General features: G+C 38.9%; 7 protein-coding genes across 7 annotated transcripts; 4 read left to right on the forward strand and 3 right to left on the reverse strand.

Moving 5' to 3' along the window:
* Positions 1-3,024: 3,024 nt before the first annotated feature.
* Positions 3,025-4,529, forward strand: PHYBLDRAFT_73668 (hypothetical protein; the record flags this gene model as incomplete). The annotated part of the gene is made up of 3 exons (XM_018442894.1): positions 3,025-3,153; positions 3,807-3,959; positions 4,341-4,529. The coding sequence occupies 3 exons, from the start codon at positions 3,025-3,027 to the stop codon at positions 4,527-4,529; spliced, it is 471 nt and encodes a 156-aa protein (XP_018284041.1).
* A 1,410-nt stretch (positions 4,530-5,939) lies between these two features.
* Positions 5,940-6,602, forward strand: PHYBLDRAFT_73669 (hypothetical protein; the record flags this gene model as incomplete). The annotated part of the gene is made up of 4 exons (XM_018442895.1): positions 5,940-6,059; positions 6,355-6,415; positions 6,436-6,526; positions 6,548-6,602. The coding sequence occupies 4 exons, from the start codon at positions 5,940-5,942 to the stop codon at positions 6,600-6,602; spliced, it is 327 nt and encodes a 108-aa protein (XP_018284042.1).
* Positions 6,603-7,113: 511 nt separating this feature from the next.
* PHYBLDRAFT_175529 (hypothetical protein) lies at positions 7,114-8,853 on the forward strand (the record flags this gene model as incomplete). The annotated part of the gene is made up of 5 exons (XM_018437517.1): positions 7,114-7,252; positions 7,407-7,451; positions 8,026-8,321; positions 8,461-8,601; positions 8,683-8,853. 5 exons carry the CDS (start codon positions 7,114-7,116, stop codon positions 8,851-8,853), a joined length of 792 nt encoding a protein of 263 aa, XP_018284043.1.
* A 145-nt stretch (positions 8,854-8,998) lies between these two features.
* PHYBLDRAFT_152810 (hypothetical protein) lies at positions 8,999-10,122 on the reverse strand (the record flags this gene model as incomplete). Its single annotated transcript, XM_018433000.1, has 4 exons — positions 8,999-9,305; positions 9,371-9,449; positions 9,954-10,000; positions 10,112-10,122. 4 exons carry the CDS (start codon positions 10,120-10,122, stop codon positions 8,999-9,001), a joined length of 444 nt encoding a protein of 147 aa, XP_018284044.1.
* Positions 10,123-12,224: 2,102 nt separating this feature from the next.
* Positions 12,225-12,503, forward strand: PHYBLDRAFT_7996 (Homeodomain-like DNA binding domain-containing transcription factor; the record flags this gene model as incomplete). The annotated part of the gene is made up of 1 exon (XM_018443533.1): positions 12,225-12,503. A coding segment is annotated over one exon (279 nt), but the record flags the coding sequence as incomplete, so codon positions are not given.
* A 1,412-nt stretch (positions 12,504-13,915) lies between these two features.
* Positions 13,916-16,297, reverse strand: PHYBLDRAFT_152812 (hypothetical protein; the record flags this gene model as incomplete). Its single annotated transcript, XM_018433001.1, has 5 exons — positions 13,916-13,945; positions 14,074-15,149; positions 15,318-15,401; positions 15,639-15,802; positions 15,942-16,297. 5 exons carry the CDS (start codon positions 16,295-16,297, stop codon positions 13,916-13,918), a joined length of 1,710 nt encoding a protein of 569 aa, XP_018284046.1.
* Positions 16,298-17,243: 946 nt separating this feature from the next.
* Positions 17,244-18,707, reverse strand: PHYBLDRAFT_98007 (hypothetical protein; the record flags this gene model as incomplete). Its single annotated transcript, XM_018444039.1, has 3 exons — positions 17,244-17,790; positions 17,908-18,323; positions 18,396-18,707. Coding segments are annotated over 3 exons (1,275 nt in total), but the record flags the coding sequence as incomplete, so codon positions are not given.
* Positions 18,708-18,956: the final 249 nt, after the last annotated feature.

The raw sequence follows: 18,956 nt of genomic DNA on the forward strand, positions 1-18,956 counted from the left end.
TATTGATTGCTTTGAAAGCTCCATTTTTGTAGACGGATCAGGTTTTTGATAGCCAGATAGAGACCTACGGGAGGATGATCTACCAAAGGATACACTAAATATTGTGACCACGCCTGGTAAAAAACCCATTGTCCAAGCGTAATTATCCGCTATACACGGACCAGGACTATGAACAAGTGATTCTTGATTCTTGATTTTTGATTTCGGATTTTTTTTTGTTTGGCCACTTCCTTTTTTTTTCTTTTCTTTCGGAAGTGGCTCTTTTTTTTTAAAGATTTTATTTTTTTATTATATAATTTTTTTTTATAATTTTTTGAAATTATTAATATTAATATTTTAAAGAACAAGCTATATATATATATACATTTATTTGGTACGAAGAAAAAGGAAAAGATAGAGAAAATGGTTATTTTTTTTTGAAGGTGCTATATTGGAATAAAGCAATAGGGATTGCTTGATTCAACAATAAATAAAGAAGTTGAAGACATATAAATATATATATATATAGATAAAGGGATAATGCTTTGTTTTTGATGGTGTTGATTTTTTTGGGTGGAATGCAATCTGATGGGGAAGAAAGATAGAAAGATAGAAAAGAAGAAAAAGAAGAAGTATGGATAGTATAATAAGTAATTGTAATTGTAATAGTTAAGTAAGATTGATAGAAAGTATGGTAGGCAGAATAAGGTTAGACAAGGCAAATGCAATGCAGATGTTGATAGAGTGGATATTTGGTGTTCTTTACTTCTTTTTCTTCTTAGGTTTCTTCTTCTTCTTTATCTATTTCTATTTCGATCTGTCACTCTGTGTGTATAAATATGTAAGTATATATAAAGTATCTTTTGTAGCGAGTGTAATAGGTGTAATTGTTGTTGACGATGTTGATAATGATATTGGCGTTGTTTTCTTTTCTTTTCTGAATTGCGTGGTCGTGTAGTCGTGTAGTCGTGTAGTCGATTTGAGATTAAGGGATATAGACCTTTTGGATAGCGATCTTTGGTGTTCTGCAGACAGCACACTCAGTGAGCTTGGAAGCACACGATAAGCAATAAGCTGCGCACATAGAAAACAAACAAAGAAATTAGTAAAAAGACAAAAAAAGCTCTCTCCATATAATTATCACGAGCAGACACACACACACACACACACACACACACACACACACACATATATATATATATATATATTAAATATATACAGTATAAAAAATAAAAGTAACAATTAACAATGCACATAAAAAGAAACTTACCATAATGATAGCATGGCACAAGAGCATATTCAGTCGGCTCTTGGAAACACACGCGACAATTGAAATCCTTAAAGTTGTTCTCAAGGTCCTTCTTTTGAGTCTTATTGTCTTTGGTAAGATCCTTGTTTTTCTGTGCCAGATCAAGTATCGACAACTCCAAATCAGCAACCCTTCGCTGACTACTCAACCGCAACTCGACTTCTTCGGCCAGTGATCTTTTTAATTTGATTGTCTCTTTCTCAAATTTATCACGTTTTGTTTGAAGGCTGTTCTTTTCAGCTTCCCATGCTGCATAGCTCTCGAGAGTCGATTGGTGGGCACAAGAAATGTTGTTGTATTCCAGTTGAAGTCGATCCAGTCTATCTACCATACTGTCATATTCGCCCTGAAGATTCTTTACAAATTTCTCGCGTTCCCTGAGACGCTCGTTGAGAATCCGGCTCTCACGCGCACTCTTGTCCTTCACAAGGGCCAATCTGCGCTCCCATTCGATGCTTTCGACAGGATAAGTGCCCGAAACCATGTTTTTGTATACTGTGCTGGGGATAATGTGTCCTATGCCGATGTTTGGTTTGCTGTAGATGTGAAAGTCTTCATTTTCGTAGCCAGCATTCGTCTGTTTAATTGGTAATGTTGGCTGCAGATCATCTACAACAGGAACTGGTTTTGGAAGACAGCGCATAAGAGACGATTGTTGATAAGATAGGGACGAAATATCATAACTGGCAATAGAAGTCGAACTTTCACCAACAACACTAGTGGTATTAGTGGAGGTAGTGGAAGCAGAACCATTGTCATTATTTGGTGATTCGTTTGATTTGATAAGTGCCGAAAGCAGAGTGTTTTGATGAACGTCGCTTTGTATTTCTAGGGATGTGGATGCGGATGCGGATGTAGGTGTAGATGTAGGAGGTGGTGTGAATGTTGGAGTCGCTGTTGGAGTTTGCGTTGGGCTAGTAGTAATAGTAGTTGAAGCCGACGTTGTTTTTGGAGTTTGAGTTGGGGTTGGGGTTTGAGTTTGAGAGGTTGTCTCCGTTACTCTGGACGCTGTGATTAGAGAGTGTGTAGCTGCGGTAGATTCTATGGGAGTTGCTGCGGAAGAATTTTGTATTGGAGGTTTAGTACGAACAGCATGAAGGTTTTGTCTGGGTCTCCTAAACGGAACTTGTTCAGCCCACAAGAACCAGGAACACTTTGGGCGTGCGCCATCAATGTAAAAGTTCTGGCAAGAGAAAGCAATTTTTTTCCTGCCGTTGTTTGGGAGTTCGTGGACGATAATAGGTACGTTGCAGAAGCAGGGCGATGGAGGGTATGTTCGCTTAGAATATGGATTCGAGGTCTCAAACACTACACAGAACGTAAAGTTGAAGGCCGAACAAACACTGAGCTCTGGGCTGTGACAATCGACAAAGCCGGTCTCTTGGAGATCTATGCGAAACTGGTCCCAGGGTCGTTTGTGTACATGGAATGCACACACATCCCTGTGGTATTCGTCTTCTTCTAATTGCTCCAAAGGATCAAAGTGATGGCACTGGTAAATGATCCCAAACTCTGCAGTGTCCATTTGAGATGCCGGCAGACGGCAGAAGCATTGTGGTGGATCCGGAATGATAGTGCGTGTCCGGCTGATGGAGGTAGATCGAATGGTGTGGGATTTATCATGATTCTGTCTAGAGGGGCGATCTCTAGTGGAATCTTGAACGAGAGGTGAATTAGAAGAGCGCGTTATTGTTGTTTTGGTTGGAATGGATGTAGTGGTCGTATTGAACATCGTCATGGCTGGTGGGACTAATAGTCGTGGTCGTGGCGGTGGTGGTGCTGAAGATATCAGTGTTTCTGGAGACGGTCTTGGTTTGCGTTCTTTGGCAAAGGTGACCCACCTTGCAGTTCCAGGATCGACAGAGGTATTGTTGTTACTGCCATTGTTGTTGTTACCATTGTTATTATTATTGTTATTGTTGTTGATTGGCTGGTCAAGCCAGCGTGCTTGGTGAGGTTGAACCATTTGTTGAATGAGTTGGAATTGAATGGTAAAGGATTTGAGGTGTTCAAAAAAAAAAAAGAAGTAAAGAAGAGTAAAAGAGAGAGAAATAGAGAGAGCGGAAGAGAGGAATAGAGAGAATAATAAATACAAATAACTATTTATTAATATAAAATAAATGACTGCCTGACTGATTGAATATTCAAATTTTCTATTTTTTTTTTTATTTTATTTTTATTTTTTTATTTTATCTATTTTTATTCAAATTTATCAAAATTTGATCTTTTACCCAAAATTGAATAACCAGACTTTCCATCCTTTCCTTCTGTTCTCCTTTATATCATCATATAATACTCGAACTATATATATATATATATATTTCTTTGTTTTCAATAATAAACACGGAATCACAACTACACCAGAGACGCAACCTCTCTAAGCCAATAGAATATCAGTCATTAGCCTATCATTTAGTCTTTTCCCTTTAACTAATACGATTTGTGGGATTTTAGATTGCTTCACTTCGTCAACCCAATTATTTCTCTTTGATACTGTAGATCTAAACCTCCGGTTTAGACCTCTCCATCTATTACAGAATATTCGTATCGAAATGACAACATTGGTGAAACGAAGACAGAGGATGTGACTATAGGCTTCCTAGCAGCGTTTTTATCCTCAGATTATAATAGACACAACTTTCTGCTATATTCCTCTCTTTATACTTTTCTTGTAAGCAGCAAGCTTTTCGCAAGCTAATTATTGGTAGCAAAATGAGGAAAAGAAATGCCTTTTCTCTAATAATTAACGTAAGAAATAAATAAATAATAGGGGACATCATTCGTGAATAATTGTCGGTAATAAAAAAAAGAGTTCATTTTGAAGCTGAACTTTTTTCAAAGGGGTGAAAGTCGAGAAATACAAAAAAATAAAATATGTTGCTATAAACAACCGGGCCATCTTTCTTTTTTGTGTAAAAAGGATATCATTCGCAAATACATCTTATTGGCCAAAATAAAGATTCACCTATTTTTTCATTACCGACAATTATTCACGAATGATGTCCCCTAACAATAAACAATTCTTTTTTGAAAATATTCTTTTGTCTAAAAGAACCGAAGAAGAAACTCCTTCCAAGTTAAACTAGGGCGGGTAGCTACCCCATCCTCGGTCTTCATTTTACCAACGTTGCCATTGTGTGTTGATCCTAACACAATTGCTGTTGGTTCAATTCCAACTTCGGATATGACTTCGTTTTCGATAACCTCACCAAGAAGCCCTTCAGCTATGTCTTTGTTATAATTAAAAAATAAATAAAACAAAGAGGTGAAGAGAAATATGGCGAGACTCTTTTTTTAATTAAAAGAAAAGAGAATAATATAATCTTCTATCGATATTTGCATTCTGCGTTTAAGGTGATGATATGAGTATATCATGTAATGCCTGCTTTCTTCTATCCTAGATAAGATATTGTCAAGCTATTGCCCACGCTATTTTTCGAGTGATAAGCGACATTGACTAAGGTGTATGACCTTTTTATTAGTATATTCTTTATTTAAAGATAGTGTGCAAAATAGTGTATAATTGATACTGACCGTGTATTCAATATGTCTTTGTCTTCATTGTCTGTGCGTGTCGCTATCGGCAATCCATCTTTCTTCTGGCTTTGTGTTATCCACTAATTTGACTCTTTCATCGATAACAAAGGCATCATGCACAGTTTAACCTATTTGTTTTAATTGTGCCGTGGGCTCACTGGAAGGTCACGCTGTAAGTACCTGATATGAAGCAAGGTTTTCCCCATAGCTAGGATAATAGCTATCATCTTCTCCAACATCCCCGCAATCCACCTACATAAATATGGTCTCCTTTGTCAATTATGCTGTAATTGCTTTATACGGGAATAGAGTTTGTTCGCCTTTGTCTGTGGTACCATTATCTTTATTTTATTTGTGTTGAATGTAAGTATGAAGAAATCCTAGACATGCTTCGCTTGAAAGTCGCTCTTCTGGTAATTGCTAATAAACCCCAAGTATGTCAATTGCTCGAATACCTGTCTATTGTGCTCTTTCATCTCGTCCTTTGTTCTGGCTAATTTGCAAATATTGTCCAAGTAGTAATTCAAGCGTATCGCCTTCTGACGGAGTGGTTCCCAGACAAATCGCATTGGCTTTGAAAACAATCTTGGTGCCACACTTAGTCAAAATTCCAGTGAACGGTATTGCTATATCGGCCCCTGGTATCAGAATGAGAGATATTTTCGCAATTCTTGGTGAATTGGGACTACTAGATTAGTGTCTTTCAGATCGATTTTGGTTAAAATAAATTTTGTTCTTCTATCAATTCTCTCAAAGCCGGAGCGCTTTCCACCTTGAAATGTCAATATTGAATAAAATGGTTTACCCTCCGGCAATCAAAAATCTGTCAAATCTTGCTCGGCTCTTTGATGGTAAAGAACTGGAAAAAGAGACCTGTTGTCTTGGGTCAGTGACTGTTCGATGACCTGGACTGTCAAAAGCTTACCAACTGTCTCGTCTATAGGGTGTTGATCTGTTGCAGTATGTTGAAATGACCTTTTCTAACCATGGAATTGGTTTTTAATTGAAATTATATTTGGTGTCCCTGACTTATAACGGACAATCGCTGTTTGTGACATGAAGCTGGACGCAACCGCAAAAAAACAATTAGTCACAAATACACCATGTCGTGATCATGTCGTTCGTGGAATATGATCCTCATCTAGCCAATCCAACGCAGCCCTTCTCTAAGGTACTAAACTTTTCAGGGAGTTTCCAGGTACCTGAAAACCTCCAGCAAAGTCCCTTTAAGATAGTATAAATACAACTTGCTTCATTGGAATAAAGCATTCGAGACCTTCATGCATTTTGGAAAAGTTTAAATTATTGCTTTATAAGGAAAACTTTTGAAATTTTCCAAATCTAAAATAAAAAAAAAGTGCAACATAACACAAAAAAAAAATTGGAAACGTTTTCTCATTTGATCAAAGTGATACTACTTTAACCATGAATTTAGTATAGTACCCGACAATTTGAAAATGGTTGGCATATATGATAACTTAGAATATAGATAATTTGATAAGAAATAGAAAATGTAATTCATGTGATAGAGTACAGGGTTATTAGAGTGTGAATATATTGCGAATTTGGACAATAGATTTATTAATTCTGGTAAATTGGCTAAAAAAAAGGTTACTGTTGGGCGATCATGGGGCCAGTAAAGGCTCCAGATATCCTGACAATCATGCTCTTCGGGTCTCGGAATGGACTCCAACATTTTGGGTATGTATATTTATATATAAGATGTAAGTACCTTGGTCAAGAACGTATCCTGAAAATCATTGTATGCTTACCTTAAAAGAGAGGATCTTTTTTCTAGACCAACATCCATATGTACAAGGGTGTTGCTCATTGAAATATTCTGGATTGTTTATGAGCTAGTATCTCAATAATGGGAAAATAAGATACTGTGAGAGTGTTATTTATTAAAGAGACAAAATAATATTGTTTATATTTGTTACCATTCAAATCCTTGTTGTATAGTGGTTGGTTTACACTTTATAAGTGTGTAGTGTACGTGTGCCTGGTGTGTAATAGTTCCGAAGATAGTTAACTTGTCAGGTTCATTAGCAAGAATGAACCAGTGTTTGGTTGTGGGGTCTGTTCTTCACTCAATTGTGGTGTGTATACCACAGGTACCAATCAAGAAATAGCAAGGCCAAGTCAAGGTAATAAAGTTCAAAAAGACTTTTACAATGGCTGGGAACACATGCATGCCTTGAAGTAACAGTCTATCGTCACTCATGATGGGATCACAAGCAGTTTGCTTAGACCATATGTTAGTTTGAGGCATTTAGTACATATATACTATGCCAAAAACAGAAGTAGGAGTGGAAAAGTACTTGGATATTGTACCAGATGTCAAACTGACACTTGTCTTGTATGGTGATTCAGCTTATATGGTTTCCAAGTGCCTATACTCACCATTCAAAGGCATATCTCTTAGTGGTATAGTAACCATAAAAGATTATCAGCAAAAATTGCATAATAGGGGGTTTCAACAGTCCTTTAAAATTTTAAACTTAGGCTGAGTTTTACAATATTAACCAATAATATGTAAGAACTATTGAGTGGTTTTGAGTAACATAAATGCTTCTTTCAGTTCTATTAGGCATTGTGATAAAATGGTATAAGTTTAAAGTAGTAGGTAAAGATATAAAGATATTTAAATCAGTGTTTTATTACATTTTAAAGCAAAGATATATTAAAAGTTTAAAGCTCTCAAAGGGTTTCTTTTAAGAGTTTCAATTTTTTTTTAATAGTTATAAATTAATTTCAGCCAATTATATTTTGAAATTTAAACTCAAAGCTTAAGTTTAAAAGCTTAAAGGACTGTTGAAACCCCTATTGCTTAATCCGCAATCTCTTGTTGCTGTTTTCAGTGTTCTTACTTCTTTTTGGAGGTATTGTTGTATTAGAATATATATGCAGAAAAGGGCGAAACAATATTAGAATTATAAAAAAACTGGGCTTTATATAGCCTTATAATTATACAGGCAAAGTATCATCGGTATTTCTTGTTCAACAAGAAAAATCATATTAGCCTTACTAAAAACAAGTGGCTCAGATTGTTTTGCATGAATCAATGCAAAAAAAAAAAGGGGGGGGGGGGGGGGGGGGGGGCTTGCATCAGATGAAATAATAAATAGCAAACTTCAACAGCTCTCTCTCTCTCTCTCTTTCTTTCTCATTGATGAATCCCTATTTTTGCTCTATTTTAGATAATAGAATGTTGCAGATAAACTTCGCCTCTAACGACCCGGTGCTAATTGCTGAAAACGAGGGCAAGAAGAGATGGAACACTAATGAAAGAATTGACCATACCGACAATGTTGAGGTCATCAACTACTTGAGAGATTATATTCTCTCTCAGCCAACGGCTGCTGGTGTTTGGCCTGGACTTGTAGTTGAGAAGATAAAAAACAACTACAAGTACATTTACCGGACGATGAACATGACTCCTGCCCAAGTAACGGCCAAAAACCGTAAAACGCGCTCCAACAGTAGACGGATAGAGGTAATTATATCAACTATAAAAAAAAAGAATCTCTTTTTAACTTGCTCTTGTTTAATTTTTTTTTTAGATTCATTTGCGCCGTCTTGGACTTTATAATGACAATTGGCCGATCATTGATCGCAAGATGGGGTACAAGTAGGGTAACCCGGATGAGAAGGCCTATGAGCGTCTCATTGAGAAAGACATGATGTCAGATGGAGAATCTGACAGTGAGGTGATCTCTCCAGGGTACAAGCAGCGTACTCTTCGGGTTGCTCGTCCCAGCTGGAGGAGCGATGAGGTAATTTTCTTAGAATAAAAAGAATGCTTTGATAAGAAAGAACTGAATACTAAAAAAAATTCTTCAATAAAATAAATGTAGCTCAACAGGCTCCTCGGCATCATTGATAAGATAATGCAAACCAATGATGAGCTACAGGTGACAGCCATGTCAAAGCCAAGGATGATCGGACGCCTGACATCCATTAAGGATACACCTGTGCCTCGTAACCTGTCTGCAAAGATCCCTGCATGGGCAATCCAAAATCAATAAAAAAAGTTCTTCCTTTCTTTATCTTTTTTTTTCATTTCACATACACATAAAAGTCAGTAAATACAGGATTTCCACTCCAAAAGTTATATATTTTGCAAAATTAATACTTTTATTCTATGCTTTGACTATATACACAAGAAAGAATTCAATTGATTTCTTGGCTATTTGTACATTGGCGAAAGAAGCTAATGCTATGATCAACCCAGCCTTGGCAGTTTTCCATAGCAATATGGCTGATGCACTCAGCGATATACTCCAACAATGGACCACAGGCCAACACAGACTTTCTCTTGACAAGTGTCTTGAGTTTTGAAAGGCACTCTTCAATTGGATTGAGGAAAGGAGAGTGTGGGCGAAGAAAATGAAGGTGGTGTTGTAAATTATGGAGCAATTTGTCTCTTATTTGACCAAGAGTTAGGGTACAGTGTTCGTCCAAAAGATCTTGGATGAACCTTGAATGCTTATCGGTTATATTTTAACTTTCTTCACAAGATCCACCTCGCTTCCTGAGATATACAGTGCCATCTCTCTCTCGAACTTGTCGATGATGATGTTTATCGGCGCCCACAAAACACCAAGCGTTCTAATTGCTTCAGCTGAAGTTATGGACTCTTATTCTTATATTTTCTTTAATAAACAGTGTAGACATTTTTTTAAATATTTTATAGCACATCTTAGTATCTTTACATGCTGTTTATTATATTATTATACACTTCTTTTTATCAGCATTAATTATTTCTCTTACACCTATAGTCGAAGCATAAAATAAAAATATTGATTTTGGAAAATATATAGCTTGAAAAAATATATAACTTTTGGAGTGGAAATCCTGTACTGGATGGGGGCAGGGTGTTACACACAGAAACGATGAATGTCTGCCGGACTACTCACTGTTAGTTTGTGTAACACCCTGTCCCCATCATCCAAAAACCCCCTGTCCCCTAAGATTTACAATTTTCTAGCACTATATGAATTAAAGATTGTTTTTGTCAAATGTGTTAAAATAGAATATGTGTTGCACCGTTTCTCAGTCTTGGAAACATTACTCATCGATATATCCTTCATTACACTCACCGAAACAGCACAAAAAATCCTCATACCACATCCGTTAAAGAAACAGGAAATCACGAATTCGGGTTCCAGCATTCTACAAGTAGTATAGAATCCGCAATATCCTCACTATTTCAATAATTTTATCATGACACAACTCTTTGTACCTTTACTTCTTCTTTTTCAAAGTAGTTTTTCTGTTACTTACTTCCAGCGCATAAGTCACCCTCCATAAGCCTGGTATAAGATATATAAAGCTGAATTTAGAAAAAGGCTTCTTGATCTACAGAAAAATAATATACACCAGAGAGAGAGAGAGGTGTCTTTTCTGAATAATCGTTGGACAGGAAATAAAACAGCAAAATGGTCTTTGGTGTTAAAGGCTTGGAAGGTGTGGCATGGGATTTGGTCAGAAATAAAGTCAAAATTTGATATAATGATAATAACGAGAGAGCCAAAATTATTTCACTATATTTCTCTTACATACTCGTTCTAGATTATATATATTATTTTACTATGGCTGGAGTATGAATTTCTTGGACACCACTTGAGTCACATCCTGAATTGTCCAATTAAAACAAGAATAGTAAAATGTGGGGAAGGAAAATGATTTAAACATCGGGTCCCTTATAATTCTTAGTTGTGTAAGAGGGATAGTATATTGTAAAAACCAGTCCAGATATTTGGGTAAATAACTATTAAAAAGAAGAGAGCAAAAAAAATAAAAAAAATATAGAATAAAATAAAGAATATAGAACCCACACAAATTACAAAAAAGTCGTGTCCATAAAAATAGTTAAAATCTTAAAAAAAAAAAAAAGAGATCAAAGAAAAGAGAAAAGAAAAAAGAATGACGCCTATTTGCTGACGTCCATCTCTGATGTTGTTTTCTTTTTTTATAAGATTTAAATCACCGACATTAGTTGACAAAAAAAGATAAAATAAAATAAAGTGTATTTTCAAAAAAAAAAAAAAACCATTAAAACCCGAGTCCAAAAAAAAAAACCCTCTTTTAGCGGATTTTTTTTTTGATTTTTTTTTGATTTTTTTTTTTAAGAAAAGGCATGGTATGTCTCCTTCTTTTGTCCCTTTCTCCCTTTCTGGTCAGGAAGGAGAGCCGATGACACGGCCGATTGACTTGTTGTTATCTCTTCAGTACCATAATCTGTGTTACGGACAACCTCGACAGCAGCAGGATGACGACAAACAAGACCTGCCCATCGATTACTCGTATCCCAACATGACAGATGCACAGACCAGTTCAACACATCCTCAGAGTCTACCAACCTTTGCATTCTTATCACAACACCATTTGCCTGTAAGATTAAGTCATTAAACTTACTAAGCAAAATAAGAATAATAACATCTTTAATTTAACAACAACAATTTGCTCTCTTCATTTCCATATAAAATATAATAGGCACAACCAGTAGTATCCAAACCAGACTCAAATAATAATAGTAATAATAATAACAGCAGCAATGGCAGCAATGGCAGCAGCAGTAGCAGCAGTAGCAGCAACAACAACAACAACACCAATAATAATTCTTCAACATCACCATCGCCATCAACATTCCAGAATCAATACAGTCTGGCATCAATGCGTCAAACGATAACTAGACCCGATAGTCCATCTCTGAGTCACCATTTTGGAACATTTTCTTCTGTAAGTAGTTTATTTATTTATTTGATAAACTTTTCAAACTTTTACTTCCTTTTTTTATCTTTACATATACAATATATACTATTTATTTATAATACGATACTCAGAGAGATAGAGAGATAAGAAAAGCAAGATTTGTTTTCTTTGTTGTCTCTGTGGTCTGGTTAACTATAAAAGCGTATACATACACCAGTACATATAAAAAAACAAAAGAAGTAGACAAAGAAAAGGGAATATACAAGATGTGTGCGTGGGATGTGCAAAGAGGGGGGATACTGTGTTTTCAACCAGTAAACACTAAAGATAATGAATTGATGAATGAATTAATGCTATAAATCATATAGACACATTAAACGCTCTTTTTTTTTATATTTATTCTTTATCCAAAAAAAAAACAAACTTCATTTATATATGTATGTATGTATGTGTGTAGATGGAATCTCATCATGACATAGTGGCTAGTTTTACTCAACCATCGCATCCCATGACGTCTTATCACCCAGTTGACATCGGCAGTATCGTACACAGTCCTACAACATCAACCCCAGACCTACCGACCACACTTCCACCACTTCACCCAACTTCCCTTACATCACTACATCCTTCACTGTCGACCAAGAAACCAAACGGCTTCACAAAGGGCCAGGAAAGAGCACCCTGGACATCAGAGGAAGACAATCTCTTGAGATTGGCTGTTCAGCTCTATGGCGACAAGACCGAAAAGTGGGCAAAGATTGCAGCCTGTGTGCCAGGCAGGACAAACAAGAACTGCCGAAAACGGTGGTTCCATTCGCTCGATCCCTCACTACGCAAGGGTACCTGGACAGACGAAGAGGACCAGCTGCTGCGCGAAGGTGTGACAAAGTACCCCAACCAATGGAGTAAGATTGCAGACATGCTCGAGGGACGGACGGACGACCAGTGTGCCAAACGCTGGAGAGAGAGTCTGGATCCTTCTATCGACCGGTCCGATTGGAGCGCAGAAGAAGACGCTCGTCTGATGGAAAAATACGACTTGTTTGGCTCACAGTGGCAGCGAATCGCCCAGTTCTTTGATGGACGACCAGGGTTGCACTGTCGTAACAGATGGCGTAAGCTCCAACGCATGGTCCAAATCAAGAAACAGAAAGAATCCGTCGCAACATCCACGGCTACATCATCGTTTGTCAACGGACTTGCGGATCAACATTACACACGCTTTCAAACTCCCGACGCATCCCCTCCCCTGTCTTCTCCTCATTCTCACAATCACGCTCATGCTCACGCCAACTCTAACACTCATTCTCACCCTCAAAATCAAACTCAAACACACGCCCCACCTTTACCTCTCAGCTCAATGCTCCAGGACCCCTCTGTATTGGCCCAGTTTTCATCTTCCCTCAGCCGGGTCGAAGATCCTCACAGCGATCACAGCCCCTATGGGTGCGACATGGCTGGCTGCTACGCTACATTCCCACAGTCCAGCGGGCTGTTTTTGCACATGAAAACAATTCATCCGTGTCTAGACGGAATTGAGAAACCTTACAGATGTGCAATGCCAAATTGCGCGAAACGATACAAGAATATCAATGGATTACAGTACCATCTCAGAGAAGCAAAAGGCTCGTCAAGTCATGCAGTCCCAGACGAGAGTAATTGTTAATGATGCTTAATAATGACTACTGATACTGATACTAATGATGATTATGATATTTTTCTTCTTTACTTTAGATTCTACTTCAAATTCAGGTTCAGGCTCAAATACAGGTCCAGGTTCATTAAATAGCCGAGAAAGACCTCATCACTGTCAAATACTTGGCTGTAAAAAATCATATCGTACACCCAATGGGCTGCGATACCATCAACAGCACGGTCACAACATCATCGCCCCACTTTCCATTGATATCCAACACAGACCGCACATGCCTGTAGGCGAACTACGCATGCGCCATGACAAATGGATGGATGAAGTGCGATCTGGATTTTGAAAGAAATGAACAAGAGAAACCAATTATATATGTTATATATATAAATTACTAATAAGAATAATACTAAGAATAATAATGATCCCACCTTTAACTTTTTCCCTACCCCTTTTTCCATCAAAACCTCTTCTTCTACTACACCTATTCCTTTCTCGACTTTCATTCACTGTATTCATTTCTGTAATGATTTCATATCTCTATATTACTTCCTTTCTCTTGCTATATCGCTTGCTCGCTCTGTTTCTCTATATCTTTATTACATACGATGTTTTCTTATTTTTCTTACTTGTCCGGGTCTTTCTTTTTCTCTTTCTTTCTTTTTTTTGCACTATTTTCACTTGTAATATAACACGTTTTTTTGATATCATTTACAAATCCAATCCGCTTACACAGCATCAATCTTGCGTTTCTTGCCCTTTTTTTTTTGGTTTTGTTTTGTTTTGAGTTATATGTGTGTGTGCGTATTAATGTTCTTTTTTAATAGAAATATTTCTACTAATTGGTATTTTATGTAACCAAATATGTAAAAAAAAAAAAACTTACCGATGATCCTTCAGGTTCTGATACGTCTTTAGCAGCATCATCAGTAGTAGATGATAATGATGCTGTTTCTTCCTTGGCTTTAATTGGACAGAGTTGGTTTCTAACATACTCCTTGAGCTGTGTCTTCCACAATGCCAGGCCATGATCATAGATATTGCGTTCGACGCGAACCTCTTGATCAAACACCATGCCATCCCGCTCGGTTTCTTTACCGGGTTGACAGTATGCTGGCCAATGAGGAATACCAGGATGGTCGGGATCTCCGGACCGTGCAAAGGACACGATTGCTCGAGACATCTGCTTGGCAATCTGGTCGCGCTCTACGTCGTCACCAGGACCAAGGAACGGATTGTCGACCCAGTACTCGAGATTATCCCAGGAATAGATGGCATCGACCATATGTGCAGCCTTGATGATGTTCTCGACATCGTTGGACTCATAGTCCCATTCGTACAGCCAGACCTTGTGGCCGTGCCTGGCCAGATTCTCGGCTGTCAAGAGAGTCGAGACTCTGCACATTACATCCGAAGCCATGTAGCGAGCCACCTCACTTGGTGGAGACGAAGGGGGTACAATCTGGTCGCGGTAGATCTCGTAGGCTCGGCGGGCGTTCTTGTGGCCAAAGATATGCGAAAAGTAAGTCCGGACAAACATCGAATCATCCATGTCCTGGAAGTTTGGCAAGAACGGAAAGAAGAAATTGAATTCGTCGCGTGTGAAGCCAATCATAATCTCGAGGTTTTCGTAACCCTTTGGCAAAGCCTTGTGCAAGAAGTGCTCCATTAGAGTTGTGGGAAGAACGGTCCCGTCAACCGACGGCCCAATCGGTGCCAAACCTTCCAGGAAATTGGGCCAGGTGGTCATGAAAGTCTGGGCCTCCAAGAAACTCTGGACATCGACGTCACGCATCTCGCCAACATCGTCTTTGGGTACACCCAGCGAATGGAGCATTAGGCTGCCCTTTGTTGCAGCCCAGTCGCTAGGATTTGCCATGAACATCGGAGGAGATTGAAGAACCACACGCCTGAAAAGCCCGGCAGCAGTTGGGGAAAGGATTGCAGCCATGATAGTGGTAGCTAATCATGGTTTATTATATCGTATATAAAAACACGCACATACACCTTTTTTGATTAAAACACGCGTACACGTACACACACATACACACACACACATATATATGTATATATTTGTAGGGGTGTATTGTATATTTTATAGGCTAGTTTTTCTTTATGTTTAAAGTTTACCTCCAGCTGAAGCACCGTAAGCAGTGAGGTTATCAGGGTCGCCACCAAAAGAAGCAATATTTTCTTTGACCCATTTCACAGCCTCTGTGTGAGTACAAACAAAAAAAGGAAAGGCCAAACCAAACCAAGCCAAGCCAAGCCAATCCAAGTCAAGTCAAGTCAAGGTAAGTTAGTGTGACAATATTGACATGAATTAATCAGGCACACAAAGTACAGAAATGGATACACACACATATATATATATATATATATATACATATATGTGTGTATACGTGTCTAAGGATGAGTTCATTAGATTTGGAGGATAATGAAATTACTCACCAATTTGATCCAATAAGCCAAGATTTCCTGACCCTTCAAAATCTGACGACAAGTGATCCAGACGAGTCCATCCAAGAGCGCCTAGACGGTAATTGAATGAAACTACTATAATGTCGTTTCTAGCCAAATTGGTTCCATCCCAGAATACTTGACTACTACTTCCGCTACATTATATACCATTGTTAGTATTAGTATTATATAGCCGAAAAATCATTGAATGTCCTCCAAATACATTACACCACACTACATTGCATTTACGCGCACATGCACATATCTATAGATTCCTCCCCTTCTTTTTCTCACCTCATACAGGCTCCTGGATGGAACCAGATCAACACAGGTCGTTTTGAATCAGGCTCTGTGTCAGGAGCCCAGATGTTCAGATAGAGACAGTCCTCAGACTGGTTGTCAATCTCAACACTCATGAGAGTGTCAAAGGGCATCTGGGTCTGTGGGGCAGCCGGAGCATGTTCCATACAAATCTTGATTTCTTCGCTCGAGTCGACAAAGGGAACCGGAGGACGGAATCGTAAATCTCCTACGGGTGGATAGGCATAAGGAATACCCAGAAACGTATGGATGTCGTGCATAGGATTGACAAAGCCTTGGACGAATCCTGAGCTGGTAGGGATCACACTTGTTGTGATCAATTCAGACATTGATTTGGTAAGGTGCTCAGAAGCAAGGTGTCTTTTTCAATTGTAAAGCAAAATAAGAAAAGGAAAGAAGCAAGGAAAGAAAGAGAGAGAGAGAGAGAGAGGTTAAAATATTTAGGGTTTTGGTGTTTCTTGTTATGTGTGGGATTAGAAAGAAAGAAAAAATTAAACCAGAAATTGGAACAGTTCTAAAAGTGGTAAAGAGAAACCGAAAAAAAAAAAGATAAATATAAATATAAATATAAAAAAAATGCGTTATTTTTATTTTTATTTTATAATAAAATAGAAATAAAAAGGCTAAAAAAAAGCTTAAACTGAAAAATCATACAGAATATGTATCCATAGCTACACATATAAAAAAAAGGACCAAAGCAAAAATAAACTTTTTTTTTGTATGATTATAATTGTGTGCGTATTATTTCTTTATATATATATAAAACAAATGATGATGATGACGATGATGAATTATTATTATTTAAAAGAAATTATAATAGAATTACTATTGCTACTATTGAATTTGCTGCTTGAGGAATCCCAGCATGCGTGGTACGAGAGCATTCTGGACAACCAAATGAACAATTTCATGGCCACGCTTGGTGACCGCATGGGTTGTACTGGGCAACAGAGTCGCCTCTTCTGACTTGTCCTTTTCTTTATCTTCCGAATTCCGAGCCGGCGTGCCTGCTTTGTTAAAAAGACTGTATCGAACCATACTGTGTTTACGAACGTCTTCTGCCAACAGGACATCCCGAAGCACCTGGAGCCCCACTTTTTCCTCACAGCTCATCCGAGATGCCATCGGTCGAGCCTCAAACGGCCCAACACTAACCCGTCCGCACAATTGCTTCAGGTAGTCTATCCAGAGCTTCCGTTCTTCTTCGTTTTCAACGCTAAAAGTGTACTTGTGCATTATCTGGGCCTCCACATGATCTGGCTGCTCGACCGGATAGAACCCAATCTGGAACGTGTAGCGCATAAAGAGCCGTTCGACTACAATACTCTTGGTACGCGGCAAAGTCGGACTGACATAACGTCCCGCGTTAAAGCCCGACTTGATAAACATCAGACTTGTCCTTCCAAGCGTGTGCCCCGTCACCGTGAACGATTGAACGGCCGATTGACTGAAATCCAGGATATTTGGCTGGCAAAGCAGGTCTTGGCCACGCAATTTGATCTGCAGTCCAGGATCCGGGCTGGGGATCGATATCCGGATCGGCAAGCACGGCACATTTCTTGTCAGACGGGAAGGGAGCTGATTTGCGTCCACCGTAATCACTATGTCAGTTTCTTGCTCCTCAGTCTTTCCAGGTCGCGTATCCCACCCGGTCTCAAGTCGCTCGGCCACAATTGATCGATACATCTCTTCGAGGAACTCAGCCTCGACTAGCTCGTACTGATCATAGTACTTCCACCGCTCCAGAAAATCCTCGACAGTCGGACGGCGTGACCCCTTTGTGCGCACAGAGGTGATGTAGTGCAGCGGCTCAAACGCAACACTTCCTCGGTGCTTGTGGACATCAATACTTCCTCGACGCAGCAGTCTTAACCGGTCCTCGCGTTCTTTGCGCTCACGAGCAAACCAGAACACGTCTCGCTCTTTACTGGCGTCGTACCATATCTCGGCATTTAAGAACAACATGGCCACAATGACTTTGACAACCATGTCTTCATGGAACTTGATCACGTTCTGGTTGGCATCATGCCATTTTTTGGCAAACTGTTCAATGATGTACTCTATGTTTTCCCATTGACTAGGTAATCTAAAGGTTGTCAAGAGGATTCTTAGAGCTTCGTCGAGCCGCAGACCAACCAGTCTGAAACAATTCAAAAATGCTTCGTAAATATCGTTGTTGTTTCGGTCCGAAAGATAGTAGCCCAGCTGCCGGCGGCTGAGATCAGGGGTCTTGAATAGAAAACCGGCAATACTGAGGGGTTCTTGAATGAGTACATTTTTATCGATCAGGTATGCAACGCCGGATTCGGCACTGGTTTGAAATTTGCGCAAGGCAGTCACCAGCATTGGATGCATCTTGCGTGGAGCAGGTAATGATTGACGCACTCCACCACCACTTATCTTGTCACTTCCACTTGCTGCTCCTACTCCTGAGCCAGTTGCACCAGGACTATTATTCATCGAATGTCGATTATCAAAAGAAGGCTGGTCCTCGCGCGAGAGAAACAGTGTCATCTGGGCCAGTTCGACAATGTTTTTTATTTGAAAAAGGCTACTCTCTGTAGATTTGAACCTACTCCGACTCTCGCTGTCTGGATTGATCGGACTGCTGACAATTATGCTCTCGTCCATAATGGGTTTGCAAATCAGTAGTAGATCGCTGAAAAGAAACAGGTAGCGGTCTTTTATGGTGCTGGCATAGACTACCTGGAGTACAGGAGCCTGCAAGAGGTGTTTTCGAGGCGATCTCAGTCCACTCTTGGGCTGAAGTGTTGGTTTTTGAAAAGTGTTGTTGTTGATGTTGTTATTTCGTGCCATTCTCAAAAGACTATCGATCGAGCCATCGCCAGGTAAGATCATATTACTACTTCCTTCTCGTTTGGCTGCCCGTGCCTGACGCCACAAAGTATCTGCATTATCTACAGCTGTTTTTTCTGTTTTAATTAATCGAGATTGCTTCCAGAGTGAATCCAGAGCATCTAAAGCTCC

This window comes from Phycomyces blakesleeanus, assembly GCF_001638985.1.
Source record: "Phycomyces blakesleeanus NRRL 1555(-) unplaced genomic scaffold PHYBLscaffold_39, whole genome shotgun sequence".
NCBI classification, from domain to species: domain Eukaryota; kingdom Fungi; phylum Mucoromycota; class Mucoromycetes; order Mucorales; family Phycomycetaceae; genus Phycomyces; species Phycomyces blakesleeanus.